A 20,873-nucleotide genomic window follows, 5' to 3' on the forward strand; every position below is an offset into this window, starting at 1 on the left:
CCAATGACTCAGCTTCACAAGTCACAAGCGAAGCGGTGGCAAATCATTTATATATCTTTTGAAAGCTAGTCATGAATATCCACAAACCATACAATATCATCTGTATTGTCTAATGCTAATGCTGTATGTTATCTCTCCTTACAGCTCTATGTTGGATACAAGTTTTCCAAACACAGATATTTTATCTATCAACACATGATAAACTGAAAGAGGAAGAAATCTCAGATGGCTCACTTCTGCTGAAGTGCACTAAAGCTGAGTGCTCCGGGATGGTGTTTGAACTGTCGGCGCAGATGTGTGTGGTTGTTTTCCCTGCACTAACGCTGCCCAGAGTCTCCTCTGTGTGTGTTATCAGTGTCTGGGAAGCTTCAGCATTAGCAATAAAAGGTCAGACCTCGCTGTGAAACTTTAGAGCGGATCTCCATCTAGCCAACAGCAGTTGATGGAACTCTGATCCCATTGGCTATTTTCCGTTGTGACATCATTAATGGGGGAACAGAGAGAGGAGGCTAAAGGATGGAGGGAGGGAGGTGCGGGCGGGGCTCGACAGTCTCAACGAGACCGACAACAACACATGACCCAGGAGGGGCTTTGGACAACAGATTCAAGAGACCATTTTCCACAATAGCACACCTGATAACAGAAAGAACCGATGTCGCACAGATGCTTTTAACATCCAGCAGTTACTACTTAGTATGATGAACACGAAGCAAATTAAAAACCCTAGTAAGGAACTACAAACACTTGAATTAGCCCTTGAATTGAAAAAACAGTCCAGAAACTGAGATACATGACATCTAGGAAAGAAACATGGGACAAAAGAATGATTGATTCAGCACAAAAACAGACTTTTTCCCTACTTGGTGAATAGATCGATAGTCTGTCCCATAGTCTGGGTAAGGGGCCTGAGTGAGCCCTGTTGAAGTAGGATGTACAATCAGATTGGGCTACAGTCTTGATATGTATCTCATGCACACACCCCCTCACTGTCCCCAGCTTATGCTCCGAACTTCCTCCACACAAGCACCCGCCCAGTTCCCGGTGTGGTCGAGCCTCCCAAACCTGACGTTGTCCACAAGAGTTCGAAATAGAGAAGGCAGAGAGAAAAGAGAGAGCAACAAAGCAGAAACAAAATGGATCTGATGTTTTTAAAACATTTACTAAATCACGCAAATGTCCATTATTCATATGTATGTTTTGAAGCTCCTTTTTCATTCCACCACAATGAGTATAATACAGCAATTTCCTTGTTTTTTGTTGTTGTTTTTTTTTTTTTAAGGTTGTTTGTCTGCGTCTAGGGAGAGGAACCACAGCACCTGAAGGAGAAAGGGGTAGAGGAAGAAGGAAAAGAAGGATAGAGGAGGGTAGGCTGCAGACAGAAGTGATATGTCTCCTGTTTTTGTCCAGGTGATTGGATCTGTCTGCTGTCTGTGGGCTGTGCTGCTGCCAGGACTCGATAGAAGAGGTGGAGAGTGGAAGGGTGGATGAAGGGCTGGTCGTAGGGTCAGAGGCTGAAGGGTTGGGAGGGTAAAAAGGTCGAGGATTAGCCCTGGGTCTCTTTGCCGCTCTCTCGTTCTCGCTGTCCACTCTTGCTCATCTTCATCTCCGTCAGCTGGATGTACCGCAGCACGTTGGTGTCTGTGGAGGACAGAGAGAAAACATGATGGATGTGAGGCAGAAAGGTGAAACTACAAAGTGGAGTCATGTCTTTACTTCAATCGATATGCTGGTTAATACGATGCATTCATGTTCAAAAATTAAAGGCACACAGATGACTTTGGTTATGACAGACTTAAAGTGTCAAGATCTTTAAATCTTGAGCTGGGTCAACCGCCCGTCAGACAGAGTGTGACCTTACCAAAATGTGTCCACAACAAAAAAGAAAAACACAAAGGCTGAAGACTAAATGTTTTTAACCAGCAAACACTTTTCCCATGATGCTCTGCAGCCTCATGTAATCACAACATTTAGGGGAAATTACCTGCATGTACACACGATATTACACAAAGAGGCTGTTGTTGCTACACGCTGCTCCATTCATGTGTACAAACATGAGTCACATGATCCACAGCCTTGTCGAAACCACCATGCTGTTCCACAGGAGATCAGTACCACTGATGCTGTCCTTACCACTCAGAAAACTCCGAAAAGTAAAATAAGTAAATTAACTTGTTGTTACTTTTCATACTTTTTATCAGTTTCATGTAAACTTTACTTCCTAACATAAACATCTACATGGCATTTCAAGTATCAGTGTGTAAATATGAAATATGTCTAAGTTTAAATTATAGAAGGTCCATTTTTTCATGTGAGGATGGCTGGAAGTACAGGGGTTTGTTTTTTTCCCTCACCTGTAGGCTCACGGTTCTTGGCGTCACGCAGGTAACGCAGGGCACATTCGTAGTCACCCAGATGATAGAAGGCGATGCCGGCTCGGTACATGGCCTTGAAGTGGTCTCTCTGGTGGCTCAGAACCTTCAGACAGTACTCCTTCACTCTCTCATAGTTCACCAGCTCAGACTGCAACAGACACGCTGCAGGAAGGAAAAGACGGAACGTGTTAGGAATTTGCTCATTAAAAATGTGTAGTAATAAAACGGCAACAACGGCTTATTTCAAATATTTGCCTTTTTTGTCCACTCAAACACCTTCAGTGCATTTATGATAAGTACGCCCCAGTGTAAAACAAAAGGCGGAGAATTTGGCTAGAATCTCATTCTGTGCCTTTTAATAGAGCCACAGTGTAATGTAGTCTCCACAGTACTTCCTCAGGGTGGCAGTGAGCTGACTATAAATAGCTAATACTAATGTCTCACAGTGAGGAGAAGACAGAGAAAGTCGTGTGAGCGTTGTGAGTGTTGGGGGTAAAAATAGAAATAGAAAAAAGGGTAGAATTCAGCTCGAGAATGGTGGATTGAACACTGCGAGGATGCCTAAGTGTTATTTCCCTGATTTATCACATGTCACACAAAAGAGGAAAATACAGGGATCAGGTGAGCGACAGATACTGCAGGACTCCTTTGGGATGAGACGTGAGTGGTGAAATGCAGCCCTGAGATCAACTGATCAAACTGAGCTAAACTTCAACCAACTTCACAGGTTGAAAAACGGCCACGAGGCTCAACAATAAGCAATAGTCATCAATCCTAGTGCAGCACTTCACTGAAGCAATTCTCAACAGATGAGCTAAGGTCAGAATAACTCCATTAGTAAAGACATAAACACTGAGCTTTTAGTCCATCAAAGCTTTTAAACGTCTGCTGATGGCTCCAATATCAGATCACTCAAACACAATCACAACCGCTCCAGTTTTGCTTCCACCTTGCTTCACTTTATTTCTTTCTTTTTCCACCACTCCCTCCTTCTCAGCCAGTGTCTTAATCTCCCTGATATATCAAAGCAGTTTCCCAGTCATATGTCCTCCAGCGCTGCCATCCCATCCTGCTCCTTTTTAACCCTTCCCGTCCATCGACCGTCTTTCCTCCGAGTCTGCCCTTGACACGCACACACACACACACACACACACACACACACACACACACACACACACACACACACACACACAGTTCTGTGCATAACATGAGTCAGGCACTATTAGCTGGGAGGCAGGGTGAGTCAGGAGTGAGAGACAGGGAGGGGAGAGAGTAGGAGGAGGAAGAGGAGGTGAATGTGTGGGAGGCTGAGGGTGAAGCATAGAATAAAAGGCGATGTCTATGGGAGACTACAGAGTGAGTTCAAAGCAGCTAGTGCTGCTCTACCTGTCATCTCTTCCTGACCCTCAGACCTATGGCAGAAGGTGTGTTAAGTCTGTGTGTTCGTGTGTGTATGCTGTGAAGAGCACAATGGACAAAAAAAACCAGAGCAGAGTGAGAAATGGTCAACGACCGAGAGTTTGAGCACGACCAATGGAGCCCTGTCAGTCACATACTGATCTCGCCTGTCAACAGCACTAGTGCATAACACTAAATAATTCATCATGGAAAGGGCCAATCCAGTAACTATCAGTTTGTTTTGGTATTTAGATGTTGACTAAGGGGTCTTTTAAATTGACTGAGTATATAGCTGTATTATTGTGTATATTGTATGTGTGTGTATCTTTGCTCCTTTGCATGCTGTTAAAATGGTACAGGAAGATCCCGGATGATCTAAACCACTCTATTTGAATAGATATTTACATCGGAGTATCTATGTAATATCATAGTTTCTCTTCCAGAAAAGCTGATTCTGACTGCTTAATGTCATTTTGTAAAATGTTTAAATTTTTTTTAAATGCCAGCAGTCAATGCGGTGAGGACAATGATATTTTTGATAATAGGAATTGTATCCATAACCATGCAAATACACTATAATGGACTGAAATTATCCTTAAAACGATTGATATCATTAGAAGAGTACAGCTCAGCTTGTTCTGTTCCCTCATTAAATTCATTCTTTTAGATGCTTTTAATGTATGATGGATGCTTTTTAAAAAGTTTATTATCATTAACACACAGACGCACACCCTGATAGTGAGAAGGACAAACACAAGCCTGACAATCATCTTATTTTCGATAAAGCTCATGACTCAGCCCTGAGCGGAGCAGCAAGGTCGAAGCTATCAGCCTGGTAAAGTGGGAATCACCTCAAATGCCCTTTACCTCTCCTCCACACCTCTCTACGGACACCACTCCTCTGTTTGCTTTTACAACCAACAAGCTACAACATGACTACTCTCATCCCTCCACACACCCATCCATCATCGCCCTCCAGCAGTGGATGTAGGCTGAGCTTTCAGAGGATTCGGTTACAGTCTATAATGGCCTAACGGCTGACGCAGTTAGAGAGTTCAGTGTGACTGACATATGCAGTCCAGATAGTACCATCACACACCTATAGTGCATACAGCAGATACACAGTCACCAGTGACAAAGGCAGAGGCACAAACACTTTCATAGCAACTCAGGTAAATGAAGTGGCTGCAAACGAGGATTATCTATAACTTGACAACATAACTACACACAACGACACACAGAGAAACACAGAATCACAAGCAGATGACTTTAAATGTACTGTTTGTCTCAAACAGTGGCGAAGAAGAAGCATGACTGTACAAATATACACAAACACACGCACAAAAGCAGCGATCAGAAGTGATGACTGGCCGACCGCACCCTGCCGGCCCATTAGGCAGATGGATGGCATACCACAGGAAATGTAGAGTGTGGTAAGATGCATTAAGGGTGTCATAATGACAGGATCACTGGAGCAGGCTGGGCAGGGACAGAGACGGAGAGAGAAATATCTCTGGAGTCAAGATGTTATGGCCAATGACAGACATGTGTCTGAGGTCTTCTGTTTGTGTCACGTATTATAAAAGACATGTGGCTGCAGGTGGACCGATTAGGCAGGGATTCCTACAAATGAATCAGAGAGGTTGTGAAACGCACAAGGACAAATGAATCAAAGAGGTTGTGAAACACACAAGGAGAGCAGGCTTCAAACATTAAAAACTGTAACAGTTTTTTTAAATTTATTTTTTTAAATTTTTTATTTAACTCCACTGATTGGTCTGATTGGTTCTGATTGGTCTATTTGCTGTCAGTCAGCACATCAATAACCGCTGCATGGTGTTGTGGTGATCCAAGTAATATTTGAGCATCATTTCTGGTTGTGTCCTTTTCTCTCCATTTTTAAAGGGTTGGCAATTTACATGAACTGAATGTAATTCTGGGTTTTGCTCAGTGTCAATGTTGCTGGCTGGGGCTGCAGACAGTCTGCTGCTAGACACATGCAACCATGGATGAATTGATAGGCTAACCAATCAATTAGTAAATCAACAGAAAAATATTCTGAAACTACTTTGTTTATTGACCTAGTGAAAGTGCTGAACATGTTCTTGTCCCAGATTCTCAAATGCGAGTACACTGTTTATCTTTGTCATAAACAAATATGTCTGGGTTTTGAACAAGGAGTCTGTGCACACCACCTTGGATTCTGTAAGCATTTAAGCAAGCATTTGCAGCAGTAGTCACAAACCAAAAAGGATGGAAACCGCAGTAATTAAGGACGCAGTGCATCACATCTACGCCTCTGAGGTGTCCAGCTCCAGCTGCTTAACTGAGCCCTACTTTTGATCTCTCCATGTTGAAGTCTTCTTCTGACTTCAACAAAATATCAGACAAGATTCACTGATATTTGTTTTTTATTGAAAATGCATAAAAACAAGTTCCCACAGCTCTTTTATAGTACATGTGAGATGAGAGAGGGGAAATAATGAGATTTGAGACTGCACAAATGAAACTGTGGTGCAGACAAGGCAGAATGGCACAAAAACCAGTGTTAATGAGGGACTGCATGTGAGGACAGGGACCAAAGAATAAGCTGAGTCTGCAACACTGTTGTCCAAACATACCTTTAACCTCCTCAGGAAACGCTGTATCACTGCCATATTTTAAACAGGCACAGAAGTGGAAAAAATGTAGGAAGATGGGAAAAATTGCAACAGGGAAATGAAACATTTTCACCACCACCAAAGCTTTTCAAACATGACTGTGCAAATGTGGGTGAAGAAGTGTGTGTTCATCTGTACAGTGTATGTCTGCCTGGGCTTCACTGTGTGTATGTCTTTCTGCTGCCTGACTGTCGAATTAGAGGTGTGGTGAGTGGGCGAGTCTAACACATGCTCAGAAACCCCATCAGTTTGCCCGAAGCATCATGTCTGAAAAAACCAGAGCCAGCATAAAGACTTGCTTTCATTCAGCAGACACAGCACCAAAGCCTGGGAGGGATAAAAGAGAGAGAGACAAAACGCAGAAAGCTGAAACAAGACAAGGGAGAGACGAGGGGCGAGAGAGGACAGAGATAGCACTGACAAAACAAAATCCTGAAACAGCCGAGGAAAAATAACGACAGAATACAGAATTGCTGTATGAGAGGAGCAGGGGACAAGTGGAGAAATAAATGAAGGGGAAGAAGACACAGCGAAAAGTGGAAATGTAAAAGTGCCTTTTCTGCTTCTTTGTCAATCACTTTTATGTCTGCCTTCCTCTGCTATGTGTTTTTAACCCTGCTTCTTTACTACATCTACATCACCTCGTGCTCAGCTTCCCCCTCTCCTGTCCTTCTCCATCACAGTGTCATCAGGTGTGACACAACTATCCAGCTAATTTAAAGCCACTGTGGCCCTGTAGATTAGTTTTCTGTCCATCACCTTCTAATTACTTCTGTTGGAAGATAATGGCGGATGGAAAGACCCATCACTCTCAATGAGACTATCACACAGACATCCACTCCTGCGGCCCACATCCTTTATTCCTCCATTTCTTCCTGTCCGTGTCCTCCTCTCACCTTTCACCAGATCTACTGTCTCTCCTTTACAAATGTCATAGTCCTGCAACAGATTTATTTACAAACACAAATGAACTGTGAATAGTCATCATCATGAAACTGCTTCACACATACAGTTTGGAACAAAATCGAATCCAACATGTTGACGTCGCAGTTCTCAGACCAGCGTAGCTGCTCTCTCCAGCCCCGCTAAGAATAGCTCCACCCGAAGTGTTTTTTGCAAATGGCTTTTACTGTTATTGGGAGGAACAGAGTCAGAGTTCATAATTGAATGCATCATAAAGACTTGTCTATAATGATATGACACAGCATTTACCTCACCAGCTGTCACCTGCTTTACCATCTTTTATTTTAGAAGTTTTGATCTTGAACTTTCCATTTGATAACTTGTAGTAGCTGTGATTTTCTGGACTATATATAAAACTGCATTATTGGTTTTGCATGATCTATAGGTTAGGGCTATTAAACATACTGTAGGACCCAGATTTAACAATTAAAAAAACTGAGCCTTAGGAAGGTCAAACAGCACCTACCAGTCAGCCAGAATGTGTCTTATCTTTATCAGCATGTGTTCTAACTAAGTGACCTGCAGTGGCCAGAGTGATGAACTGCAAAGGACAATGATATAGAAGAGTGAAGTACTGAACATTTTCAGACAGGACACAGCCGTTCAATTGCCTTTTCAAACTGATAGTCAGCGTTGATACTTGAGTAAGTACTCATGTTAGCACTAAACCTAAACTGTGAAAACCTTGTATGATCACATTTATTAATAACTATTTACTATTGACTGAAATACCTGTACTGCCTGGGGACTGATTAGTTAAACAACCATTCTCAAAACAAAATCGAAGATGTGTTTTTGTTGCCAAAATGCCAAACAACCCACTTAGTGTTGCCTCATCAGAACGAACGTCCACCTGTTTAAGCCTCTCCTCCTACCTGTGCGCCTGGCACTGAAACACCACACAAGCAAATTTCGAGGTCAGGAAATTACCAAATTATCAGAGCACTGTTTATGCTGGTTATTGTGCTGCTGCTGTACTGATAATAGCATTCATTTTATACACACACATTTTTTTTTTTTTTTTTTACTTGTCCCTATGTTGTTATTATACAGTTTGATTGCGTGTCACGATGTTGAAAGCCTAACACAGCTCCATGTGGTGTCAAAATAACCCTTATAATTATTCTGTATTATTGCTCTTGTTTGTCTGTGTGCATCTCAGAGGCCTTCACAGCCTCTGGGGTAGCTGGAAATATAGTGTGCTGGGACCAGCCTTACACATGAGTCACTAGCTATTTTGGATTTTTGAGCATGACTATTCTGACAAGTACAGACTGAGAGTGTATAGGGTGAGTGTAGTCAAGGTTCAGATTTTATTCAGTTTGCATGGATTGTGTGGACAGGTAAGTGAAGAGATTTGATTTGCACAGGAAAACAACAGCTTATACCTTAATAAGTTTAGCTTGATGATACACAACATGACTTCGGCTAAAGGAATAGCTCACGTTTTGGAAATGTGCTTACTTGGTGGGAGGTAGATGAGAAGATCCGTGCCACACTCACTGCTGTCTATATAATATGAAGCGATGCCACATTTAGCTTCCAGCATTCAGATCATATTTATGGGAAACTGAGTAGGAAAAACATTCATGGTTCATGTAATTCTAAGGCAGAGATACGATTCTAAAAACATTAATATTAACATTAATACAACAGATTCAATTGTAAACAGGATTAACCCAATCTGCCTGTCATACCTCCTTGCATTTATAATGTTAACTTCACAGCATTTGACTCACGCCCCTCTAAAAAACCTGTTGATTCTCTATAGAGTATAAAGACACAGCCTGTCTAACTGCTGGTACATCAAACACATCTGCATGGATTACCCACAGAGAAACACTGATCCTGGGAGTGAAGCAGAATTAGCTAACCAGAATATTCTGACAGATCTCACTGAACAGAGCATGGGGCAGAAGGAGGCTTTTTCAAACAGTTGAAAACACCAAAGTCCAGAGAGAACTTATTGTTTACTGTTGGCTGAAAGATTTGGGTACATACTGCTCCTGAGAATTGAGATTTTTAACATCAAACATAGACCATATATTTCCAATAACTTGGATAAATGATTACATTTGTTGTCTTTTTGCTGCACGTTCATCCTCAAACCCCCAAAAGGTTCCGGCTCTACTGATTGTCCGCCTTACTTTATGAGTTTGCACCTCCGACATTGTTCCACTCTCCTAAAATAGTTACTGACTCAGGATTAATGCCTGTCTACTTAAATATTTATACAAGTGAGGAAGCTATCTTCTCTATGACTTCACCAAAGATGAAATCATTTAATGCTCTCCATTGCACTTTGCAGTTTCCAGAATCCTGGCTGAGGATCCTGGCTGTGCTTATGTGTAATATAAGTCCATAGTACTAGAGGTGGGTCTGTGTGGGCTTTCTTGAGGACTGGAAAGGAAATGAAGAGCAGTTTATGTAGTTATGATCTTATTTAACTCATTACAACCAGTATATTTATTTATATCCTTAAGTATCCAAGGGCCAAATTAGGATCCAGGACTTTTTATATTGCTTTTACAGTCATGAGTTAAAACAGACACTGAAATACCAGATAAGTGCAGTTTAATAAAGCACAAAATTGACTTTTATTGATGTTATATTTGTAGTTGAACTCCATGACAGGGATATAATTCTGTTGTGATCCTTAGCTGGGCCATTATCTGATTAGTGATGTCATCTGTGGACACTAGGCAGACTCTTGCCCTTAGCTCGGCAGATCTTTGGCTACTGTCTTCTGCTGCTGTCACACACTTTGCTTCTATCAGCTCTAACCACCTACTCTAATGTCAAACGCTCTCAAGTGAAATGAGGGCTGTGTTTGCTAATATTGATGCACTTCCTTTATTTTTCCACATTTGTTTATATAATGTATTTGGGGTAGCTATGGGAAACCTGCTCTCTGCATTACAGTGGTAGTAAAAAGACAGATAAGAGTATTTGGAAAGGTCAACAAAGAAAAGAGCCAAACGGTTCAGCTCTGAATCTCATTGGGTCAAGTTTAATCTGTGAGGCAGCAAAGCTCTCCCACAAAGTACCTTGAAAGTAAATTAATGACCAAAGTGAGTTTTAGGATACACACCCATTTTGTTTTTAGAAAACAATCACTTCTGCAAGGATGAAAATACATAATATTGACCCCATCTATTGGTAGAGAATATGTACTAGAGTTTACTTCAAACAACATTTATCATGTACCAAGATGCTAAAAAAAAATAACACACATATTTTACAATCAACCAATAACCTTAAACCTGCATTAACTCTTTGTTTTTTTTTTTTTTTTGGCCACTTAGGGGTATTGAAAACAAGCTGAGTTTCCTGTTTATTGCTGTCTCTCTCTGCCAGTTGGTGCTGAGCAGGTTCTGTACAGTGGATTTTTAGAGCTTTTTCCTTGAAAACAGCTGCCTGCTGATGCTAACACCAATGAAAGAAGTGAACCCAATGAACAAAGAATGAAAAACAGTAAAGCTATGGGCCATAAAACTAAAACAGCTGCTTGTTTTTATGCACATTTTTGATCTGTGCATAAAAAAACCTCAGTGGAAATGCCAGACATTTGATGCGTCAATAAACACAAAATATGACACAATGAAAACAAACTTAGCAAATAAATCATGATATACATGAAGCTTTCAGACTCAGACATCTCTCATCACTGAGATAAGGGATGTCTGGGTGGCAGATCAAGACATCTGATCTCTGTGGAAAAACACAAAGCCTATAACATTCCTCAAATGAATTCATGAAATAAACAAAAAGGCCATATTGCCATTGTTTTCCATGTGCCATCATTTCTTTCTTTTGCTATGGTCTCATGGCACCCAACTAGAGAAGTGCTCAATTTCTAGTTTCACATAACTGTAATGAATGGAAAACATGCATTAGTTCACATACATAGAAATTTGATTGAAATTTGCTCTACATTTGGATGGAAATGTGACTAATGTACTGAGAAATGCTTTAAGGAGCTCAGGAAAGCTGCAGAGTTGCAGCTATAATCACTGCTGTTTGTTGTATACAAGGACTTCCTTGATCCATTGTTAATGGTTTAGCATTTACATCTAAATTTTTCCTTTTGAATTTACTTTTTTTAAAAAGTATGTCTGCACTGGTAAGAATCCAATCTGGTAAATCTACTCCAATGAGGATCACCCTCAGCGCTGGTTCAGCAAAATATCTATTTTACATTTTCTGTCATCACAAGCAGGAAGCAACAAAGGCAAGATTTCAATGTCAACCTCCGGCAGTGCATGTAATGAAGCGTTCAGCGTCAGGCCAGAGCAGGCCAAATAAGGAGAGCTCAGATAGCAACCAACATGGCTTCTTATCGACACTAAGCACTGTGGATAAATAGAAACAGCCAATTGGTCTACTTTGCACTGTCTACTGGTGCACAGGCTGTTAGATATGTGCAAACAGCTTCAGCAAATTCTCATTACTAGTGGCTTACAGAGGATGAACATTCTGCATCTATCTTCCTCTCTCACTTGGTCTTGCTCTGTCTCTGAGGGTGTCAGGAAAGGGCATCTGTTTCAGTTTTCCACGACTTTCAGCTAAAAAGCTTCGACAGACACTCTGAATTCATTCATTATTTCACACACAGCCACCAGTCCCTATCAAAGATGATTACATTTTAAAAATCAAAAACACAAAAAAAGCATATCAGAGACACACATATGGTCACACAAAGCATGATAATCAATCCCAGAGGTGTCAGCAGACTGTGAGAAATGCCATTCAGAGAAATGTAGAGTTTGACAACCTGATTATTATCCCAAAATTAAGACGGCGAAGACGCTCCCTGCTAAGCATCACATAGACACAAAAGTACATAGCTTACCACAATATTCTGTTCTGTTTATTCACAAAATACTTAGTTGTGCTGGCTTTTTTCCTAGGCAAGACTGAAACAGGCAAATGCAGACAATATGGAGCATCAATACAAAAAAGCATTACAGTAAAAACCGTGTCTTTAGCACATAGATTTTCTCGTTGCTGTTTTCTCTCTTCTTCTCTGTCTCCCTCTGCATCTCTCCCCTGCCCCTTATATTTCTGACAGACGACTGAATCTTATTTACTCTTTTGACAGGAGTCATCTGTGCCTGTCAAAGCTGTAATATAAATCAGTTTGGACTGGATTGGATTTCTTAGTGTTACTCACTTCACAATGGAAAGAAAATACAAATGCAGTTCTGAAAAGCCCACTTAGAGGTCATAGAGGGACACATTTTCCTCCTCTCCTTCCCTTCTGTTATACCCATCCCTCCTCTGTCATATAATCCCATCGTATTTAGGAGTTCTGTCCAGTTTGTCCTGCTCCCTTGGTTTTACTCCCTCCCTTCCTCCATCCTTCCATATTTCAGCTTCTACGTCCCCTTCTACTGATTCACCCTTCCCCCCATCCTCCAAATCTCTCCCTCTCAGCTGTGAGGTAATTCAGGGGATTGGTATAAGGAGGACAGGGTACAGTGTGAGTGGTACAGTAGAGGGAGGGCCACTCGTACCCCTGACTGCAATGCCACGCCATCTGCAGCTCTGGCACACGGCGTTCCCACAGCTCTGCTCTGGCCACCCCTCCAATGGCACATAGAGAGGAAAAACACCAACCAAACCACCCGCCCTTTTCCCTTCTCACCCTCACACCGCATCTCTTCCTCCTCCTCTTCCTCTTCCATCTTCTAGCAGGCACATTGCATTTCTTCTCTACAAAATACTGGGTAACCCCGCTACCTATTTCACCTTCTTACACAGCCCAACGTTCTCCTTGATTTAACTCCTCTATCTTACATTCTTCTTCCCATCTCCTGTCTTTCTCATTCTCTGCTTTTGCCTTTATCTTGTGCGCTCCACCACATCCCCTGGTGACAAAGCTGGCAGGAGATGAAAGGGAGGAGTTTTCTGTTCTGTTTTTATGATCAGGCATTGACTGTTCATGAGCAGTAGGTTAGAGGGGACTGGTGAAATCACCCCGTCTGTTGTGTTACACATCACTGATGTTATTCTAATGCAGCCCTAGCTGCCTCCATCCAGAGCAAGGTTGGGCGAAGAGGCCGTGATGTGGTGAATCTTGTTGAGGAAATGGAGCAATATGTCATGTTACTGTACTATGGTGCAGGCAGGGCTTGTGTTTTTCATCAGGGAAAAACCGATGCTGATGTCACCAACAGGCTCATTAAATTAAGTGTGAAGCCTGTGATTGCATATCATGGTTCAAATCTTCATTGATTGACTCCATCAAATGTCCCTGAGGCTCTGAAGAAAGGACACGTGGTAGTACACAAAAACATTCAAGTGACATCAGTAGGTCACTGGTAATTTGTGTGCTGTTTCTGATTATTTTGATATAATTCCTCACTGGAGGTGAAAAAATTGAATAAATTGCACTTGAGGCAGCCGAAAAGGTAGATACTTACGGCATATATCACTTACTGCACACTTGATTTGTGTGTGCGTGAGTATCCTGGGTGAATAAGAGGCACAGCAGAATAAGGAATGGCCTTACTTCTCACCTGCATGTAACAAAACTGCACCCTAAAGTGACATAAGGATGATGGCACCAAGACCATGAAAAATATGTAGTGGCAGATATGGTGTCCGATCATCATGGGACAAGAAGTGTGGCAGGATTAGGAAGCTTGGATGTTTCTTTCTAATCAGTATGAGACAGGTGAGGAGGATTAAGAGCATGAGAGGTGAGAGCCAGAAGAAAATTGTGCACATAGATATAATGCCAGCAGTTGAAGCTGAAATGAATTAATTTCAGGCTGATTTTAATATTAGGGATCTCATCAAAAGCATACAGACCTGCTCTCATAGCAGTTATTAGTCAATTTTACCTTTATCACTGATTAGGTAACATGAGGAAAAAGGGTTGTTGATTTAAAGTTCACAGTAAATGTCCCATTAAGGTTAAATTCACCAAAGCCATAGATGCTTCTGTATAAACAAGCAAAAGATCAATTTGAAAGCCATAGATTTGTTAGTTTTAAATGTAAATGCATATGTTTTTGTTTTCATTCCTTTAACATTATTTTAATGTGTTGAGTGGGTGGAAATTGCTGGATCATCATTGCAAGGAGAGCAACTGTGAGCTGCATCAGCTGAATAAAAACGTGGCTTATGTTAGGAAACAAACAATTTCACTCATCCCTTCCTGCTGCACCTCTCCCAAGGCTGTGACTTATGACTCATTCACGGATTGAGCTAGTCAGGTGGAACAAAGGGAGAGCTGGGGCAGAGATCTGAACAAGCAGGAGTTAATGAAAAGTCTGACTGATCACACCCACAACAGGATCACACAATCCTGCGCTCGGTTTTGCTTTCAGTAGACTTTCGAATGCACATTTAAACTGAATAAAATGTGCTACAGCTTCTAAACTACTTGGTACGAGTCTGCCTTAATGTGTTGTTTTAGAAAACTGCTGTTCCTGTTGTCAAAAGAGCCTCTTTATGATTAATAGCAGAAAAGGGAGCAAACAAACTGCAGTCACATCTGTTAATTCTTTATGTCCCTCACAGTGCGTTTGTGGTGCTTAGTAGATGGATGGCTGAGGTGGGCTGGCAGGCAGTCTGCCTCTGGCCAACATGTTGCAGCACTGTGAACTGCGACAACCACAGACGGTGGTGGTGGTGGTGGTGTAACCTATTTAGATACAGCCCTATAGGGACACACAGACTCAGTGTGTCTCCTTAACGAGGCCATCAAATAGGACATCGGCTGAAAAAAAAAAAAAAACAGACTTCCTCTGTTAGTGGCATCTTTCCTATGAAACAATGTTTTTTTTTTCACTCAGCATTCAGTATTCATCAACATGAAGTTGCTGTGACTAACGAAAGATTCTAGTGACAGGAGAAGGAAACAATACTTCAACCATTTTCAGGAAAATGTACTTAAAGTATTAAAAGTAAAGTATTATTGGGTTTTAATTAATGTGGTAAGAGCATTTTACTGTTGCAGTTGGTAAGGTGGAGCTACTTGTGATTTTGTGAATTTATTTTTCTTGATTATGCCTATACTTTTTTTTTCAATCAAATGTCAGAAAATATTTAACAAGCGTTATAATTTCCTGTTGCTCAAATGACTCAGTCAGATGTCTTGTTTTATTTGGCAGTCCAATATCCAAAGATAATCAGTTTCTAATCATGCATGGCAAAGAAAAGCATAAAACTCTAGTTTTTGTGAAGTTGCACTTAAAGCAATATTTGACCCTTTTGATTGAAAAATTACTGAAATTATTACTAAAGTGTCAATATAACTGCTAATTTGAATTTGTAAATCGATTTTCGATTTAGAATTTCATAAGATCATCAAATGTTTTATATAGTTATACTGTGCATTTGGACAAAATAGAAACAAAGAACGAGTAAGCCTACCTCAAAACTGTAGGTTACTGTCCCTTGTCTATACATGAAGAAACATACTTGCAAAGACACATAAAGGCTAGAGGAAAAGATTGTCTTCATCACAGCAATCAATAAAATAAGAAAACACACACACACACACACACATCAACAAATACACATGCACACCAATAAACTCCACTTAAACAAAATCAGCAGTGTCAGCAATGGGTATGGGAAGAACGGCAGGACGAGCAGTGCTGAAAGCAACTCCCCTTCTCTCCTAGTACGTACACACACACACACACATTTCCTATTTGTGACTGGTTCTACTGCTTGTTGCTTTCCTGTTATATGTCAAGACCAAAAACAGCTGACCAATCAAATGGACACAACTCAGTCATGACCACAGTGACTACTACCGTGTGCCAAGTTGAACTCTGGGTAAAAAAGACCTGCAGTCAGATTGATATACACACATAAAGTCAGTGTTTCATTTCTTTCACAGTGTGAGTTACTGAATACTGCCAGAGAATTTACAAATACTTGCAGTAATAAGTATTGCAATAAATGCAGTGAGCAAAGGGTCTAGAGAAATTACGTAGTGAGAGATGGACTCACATAACACAAAATTACAGGGAAGAGGGGAGAAACACCTGTGATACCAATGGGGTATGGGTAGCTCACCTATAGTAACTGGAGTTTAGGAGAAATAGTGTTACCAGCCTCATTCTTACTGTGTAATTAAAAAAGAAAGAAGGGGTGAACAGCTACACATTATAAAATAGTCCACATACATAATCATTATAGTGTGTAATGAAAAGAACTACAGTAGTGATTACCAGGTTCCTCAATAAACATTAATGACTGGCTGTTTAATCCAGCTACGGTACATCTATATGTTTTATTATTATTACTTTACTTCTTGTATGACAATGGACATTTTCCATAGTTGTGCACTTATGAAAGGTGCGTTTGTTTTCTCATCCAGTATACCTGGTATGAGATGCTGCAGTGGTAGATGTACTCGCTTGCAAGAGGACATTTTCAAAGGTGGTCTCTCATTCTTAAATTGTCAGTATTTCAAATCATACAATAAAGTAAAAGATATAAATATGACATGAATAAATCCTTGGCATGTGGGTGCTGCTGTAAACTAAGTGCAGTGGACCCAGAGGTACCCAGAAAAGGTACAGTACCTGTGGGTAACAGTTAAAGGTGCCTCTAAAATGCCTGATTGTTTGTTACCATGTTCTTATTTTCTTATACTATACCTACATTTAAATAACAGGAAGAACCAGTAAGTATCTGTACAAATAAAATATGGTTTAAATCACAGCCTATCCTACAGTGTTACCAATCCAAATACTGTCTTATTAGAATAAAGCACATACATAATTTTAATCCATAGTCACTGATGGCAAAGCAAGGTTGAAGTGAGGTTTCTTTGTGTGTGCACATGCATGAGAGTGCGCATGTGCACACACTCCTGTTTGAAGCAGCAGTGAGGGGAGGGTGTGAGCTGTATTAGTACAACACCAGGGAAAAGGCCCAGTGATGGTTGCCATGGTAAATATGGCCCCCTGTCGCGTGCTAGCAGTCCCTTCCTCCCCCCCTTTCTGTTCCAGTGCTCTCTAATATTGCTCTCTATCTGCTTGTTCCTCTCTTACAACGCTGACTTTCTTTTTCCACTACTGTCAAAGCAACCATATCCGCTGCTTCCTTCCTTCTCATTCCCTAATTGTCTTTTTTCTTTCCTTTCTTTCAACTCTCCCTCCCCCACCTTTGCTTCACTCCACCGTGGCCTCCCTTCCGGCTCCAGACAGACCCCAAACACTGTGCCAAATAAGGTGATCTTCAGTGCATCAGGCTTACTGGGCAGTGGGTTGGAAAGCCATAGGATACAGCAACATCACTGCTCCCATCACACCATGACCAAAAATCACGACACTGACAGATTGTAACGATTTCTTATGTGATGCTATTTAATTGCAATAGTGCCATTGTGCACCATTCATCATCATCATCATCGCCATCCTCATCATCACCTCCTGGATGGCAACCATCATTATGTGCTGTTCACACTGCATACTGAGCACATACTGTAATCACAATTAAGATTTCACAGCACAGCTAAAACCGTACATTACCCTTTTTCTTCAATAATCACAATGATGTCACATGTATCAGTTAATACAGTAAATTAGTTGTTTAATCCAACAACACAGAGGGCACACTTCCTGAAATACTTATGGAATATATGGAAAAAAATTAGGCTTGGTTTCCCCATTACCAAAACAGCCAAGAGTGATGAACAGTGATGAATATTTTGACAGATGATTTTCCCCTCACTCTCTCATTGGACACCATAAGAGGGAGGCGAAACAGAAGAAGAATATCTTAGATAACCAGATGATGTTATTTCTAATATCATGATCTTCAAAATAAAGGTTCGTTCTTGACCTTGGAAACATATACAGTGTCAGCAAATGCTTATTGCTGGGCCCCTGTTGACTCCCATTATAGATTGTAGTTTCACTGTTTGGTACTAAGAAAGGAATAGCTGATTAATCGACTGATAAAAAATGAATTGACAGTGATGGAGGTTTTACAGACCTAACAATTAATGGAGAAAATAACTGATAAAAATAATCATTAATTGCAGGCCTAGTCTAAAGGATTTAGTAGAAGTGTGGGATTGTTATGGCACAATAGAACTGTATTAAATACAATAGAAGAGTAATGAGTTAATCTTTTCCAACCCTCTGTAAAGTGGCACCATCAGACACTACCACCATAGACTGCATGGCTGGGGGGAAAGCTTCAGCTCAGACACCATGTGAAATGTTGACATTACAACAAAACAGCATATACTTGGCTCATACATCCATGACAACATGTACCCATCCCAGATTACATTAGGCTTTTAGCCCTGGCCTGACTTTATTCATTTACTGTCCTTGATTTTCTGATTTTCTCCCCCCCCCCCCCAAAACAACTGAAATAATGAAATGACAGGAAAGAGGCAAAAACGTGCTGATAAGAAAAGGCTGTGAAACAACCACAGTAACAACATGTGTTCCTTTAACTGTGGCTTTTGTCTGTAATGACTGTCAAAGGCCTCCCTCAGTTAAATAATAATACATTAATTTGGTCAGACATTCAGTGCACACATCCCCCCCACATGCTCTCCCTTAAATCATCCTCTGGTAACCTACTATTTGTCCACAGACAACACATATTTCTGTAATGCCACCTGCCTCAGCCTGCGCAGAGACACCCAGCAGAAACGACTACAGCCTGGTACCTTGTGTGAACCCGATGAACCGGAACCAGCAGCGGTGTCAGCAGTACTTCAAGGCAAGAGGTCTGAGAGTAGTGTGTGTGTGTGTGTGTTGGGGGGGTGTACCGGTACCTGTCAAGCTGTCGTAGCACTCGATCTCGGTGCTCTCCACGGCTCTCCGCTGCTCCTCGGTCAGCTTGGCCGCGGCTTGGTTCAGCAGGTTGACCTCGGAGCCTGTCGTCCCGTCGACAACGTGCACCCCTTTGAGCTGCAGCAGCGCCCGGTGGTATTTGCCTATCGCTTCCCGAAATTTCTTCTCCTTGTAGCAACGGTGACCCTCCGCCTTGAAGTCGATGGCTTTCTGGATCTTCGCCTCCATCTCCATTTCAGCTGAGCCGGCTCGATACCCACCGCCGCCGCCGCCGCCTCCACCACCGTCTCCTCCGGCGGCCGCTGCCAGGCTCCGTCCGCCGGTCTCCGGGTAGCTTTTGAGGGTCTTTATCGGATGCTGTTTGGCTTCCATGTCTCTCAGAGCAAGCGACGGGAGCGGGCCATGGTGCTCGGACACGAAGGTGTGTTTTGCTGGGGAGGACCGGAGCAGCGTGCTGTGCATAAAGGATGTGGGACGTAGCGGCAGAGACTGGCTGGGCAGGCGGCGGCACCGGAGAGGCGAGCCTCGAAAAACAACCGAGAAAACGCTCCGAGAAACGTCTCCGGTTCGTCGCTTGTGCTCGGAGAGAAGTAGAGAGTTTATAGTTACAGACACGCTGCTGGTGGAGACATCCCGAAATCTCCCCACCGTCCGTTTCCAAATAAACAAAACAAAACAAACACAACCGAACCCTCGCGCTCGTCTCTCTCGCGGAAGGATGCTCGGGCGGATTTCTATGGCAGCAACCTCCGAGGCACGCGCAGCCTCAGCACCACAGACAGCGCACACACACCGGGACACACGCGACAGCCCCCACCGCAAAGCATTGTGGGGGGAAAACGCCGAGTCGTGAGGCGTTGCTGCAGTGTAGATTTTACACGGGAAAAAACGAAAAAACGTGCAGAAATGTCCCGACACAAAAATGTGTCCAAAAGATGTCGCAGTTTGATAACTGCATATTTAACAAACAGCCTGTATGAATCACACAACATGTGTGCACACAAATAACACTTTGTTTAAATAGGTCTGTTTGTATGAATGTTAGTCCTGACACCAGTGACGGTTCCCTCCTATTGAGCGTATTGACTACAGACTAAATGATTATAGACTAATAACAGATCACAGATTACATCACTCCTAATATTAGGAAGTAGATAGCCACAGCTTGAAAAAAAAAGGAAAAAAAAGCTGATACTGGCCAATTCAGCTTTTACTTCAAGTGATTTCCCCTTATTCTTATAAACACCAGACTGTGGCCCAGCCGCAGAGCGACTGATGTCTTCAGGTGATAAGCTTTCAAGGAGATGGAGATGGACAGCAGGAGGCTGCAGGGACCAAAGGAAAGGAAGGAGAAGACAGAGAGAGCGACCTCAAGGGGTCACAGTGTCAATTACACTCACTTTTGATGTGATGTGTGGTTAAGTGCAGCCCACAGTGGAGGAGTCAGATGTCAGGTCCTTTATCTAAGAGAAACAGGCCTGTAAAAATCTTATGCATAGCAAATAAAAGCCCTGAACTGAAACTGAAATGTATAATCAGCAAAATGTACAGCTAAAAGTTCCCACTACTTTATCTGTGGTGCTTCTGTGTGAGAGAAGGTGCTCACGAGCCGGCTAATGGCCGCTGGACGTGCCGATGCCCTGGTGGTGGTGAAGATCCAGAGAAGCAAGGGGCACTGTGGTACAGCCAATCCC

General features: G+C 42.0%; 1 protein-coding gene across 1 annotated transcript; it reads right to left on the minus strand.

Annotated features, from left to right (window-relative positions):
* Window positions 1-761: 761 nt before the first annotated feature.
* Window positions 762-19,641, minus strand: ttc9b (tetratricopeptide repeat domain 9B). The gene is made up of 3 exons (XM_026298457.1): window positions 19,161-19,641; window positions 2,352-2,534; window positions 762-1,638 (listed from the first exon to the last, which is right to left on the minus strand). The coding sequence occupies exons 1-3, from the start codon at window positions 19,639-19,641 to the stop codon at window positions 1,544-1,546; spliced, it is 759 nt and encodes a 252-aa protein (XP_026154242.1). The 3' UTR covers window positions 762-1,543.
* Between the last annotated feature and the right edge of the window lie 1,232 nt (window positions 19,642-20,873).

Source organism: Mastacembelus armatus, chromosome 13 (assembly GCF_900324485.2).
Source record: "Mastacembelus armatus chromosome 13, fMasArm1.2, whole genome shotgun sequence".
In the NCBI taxonomy this organism is placed as follows: Eukaryota; Metazoa; Chordata; class Actinopteri; order Synbranchiformes; family Mastacembelidae; genus Mastacembelus; species Mastacembelus armatus.

What these genes read in the sequence shown, in the direction of transcription:
- ttc9b (XM_026298457.1), bottom strand. Translation starts at nt 19,641, where the DNA reads ATGCACAGCACGCTGCTCCGGTCCTCCCCAGCAAAACACACCTTCGTG. An exon ending in GTGCTACGACAGCTTGACAG is followed by an intron (nt 2,535 to 19,160) that starts GTACCGGTACAC and finishes TCCTTCCTGCAG; the next exon opens with CGTGTCTGTTGCAGTCTGAG. An exon ending in CAAGAACCGTGAGCCTACAG is followed by an intron (nt 1,639 to 2,351) that starts GTGAGGGAAAAA and finishes TGTCCTCCACAG; the next exon opens with ACACCAACGTGCTGCGGTAC.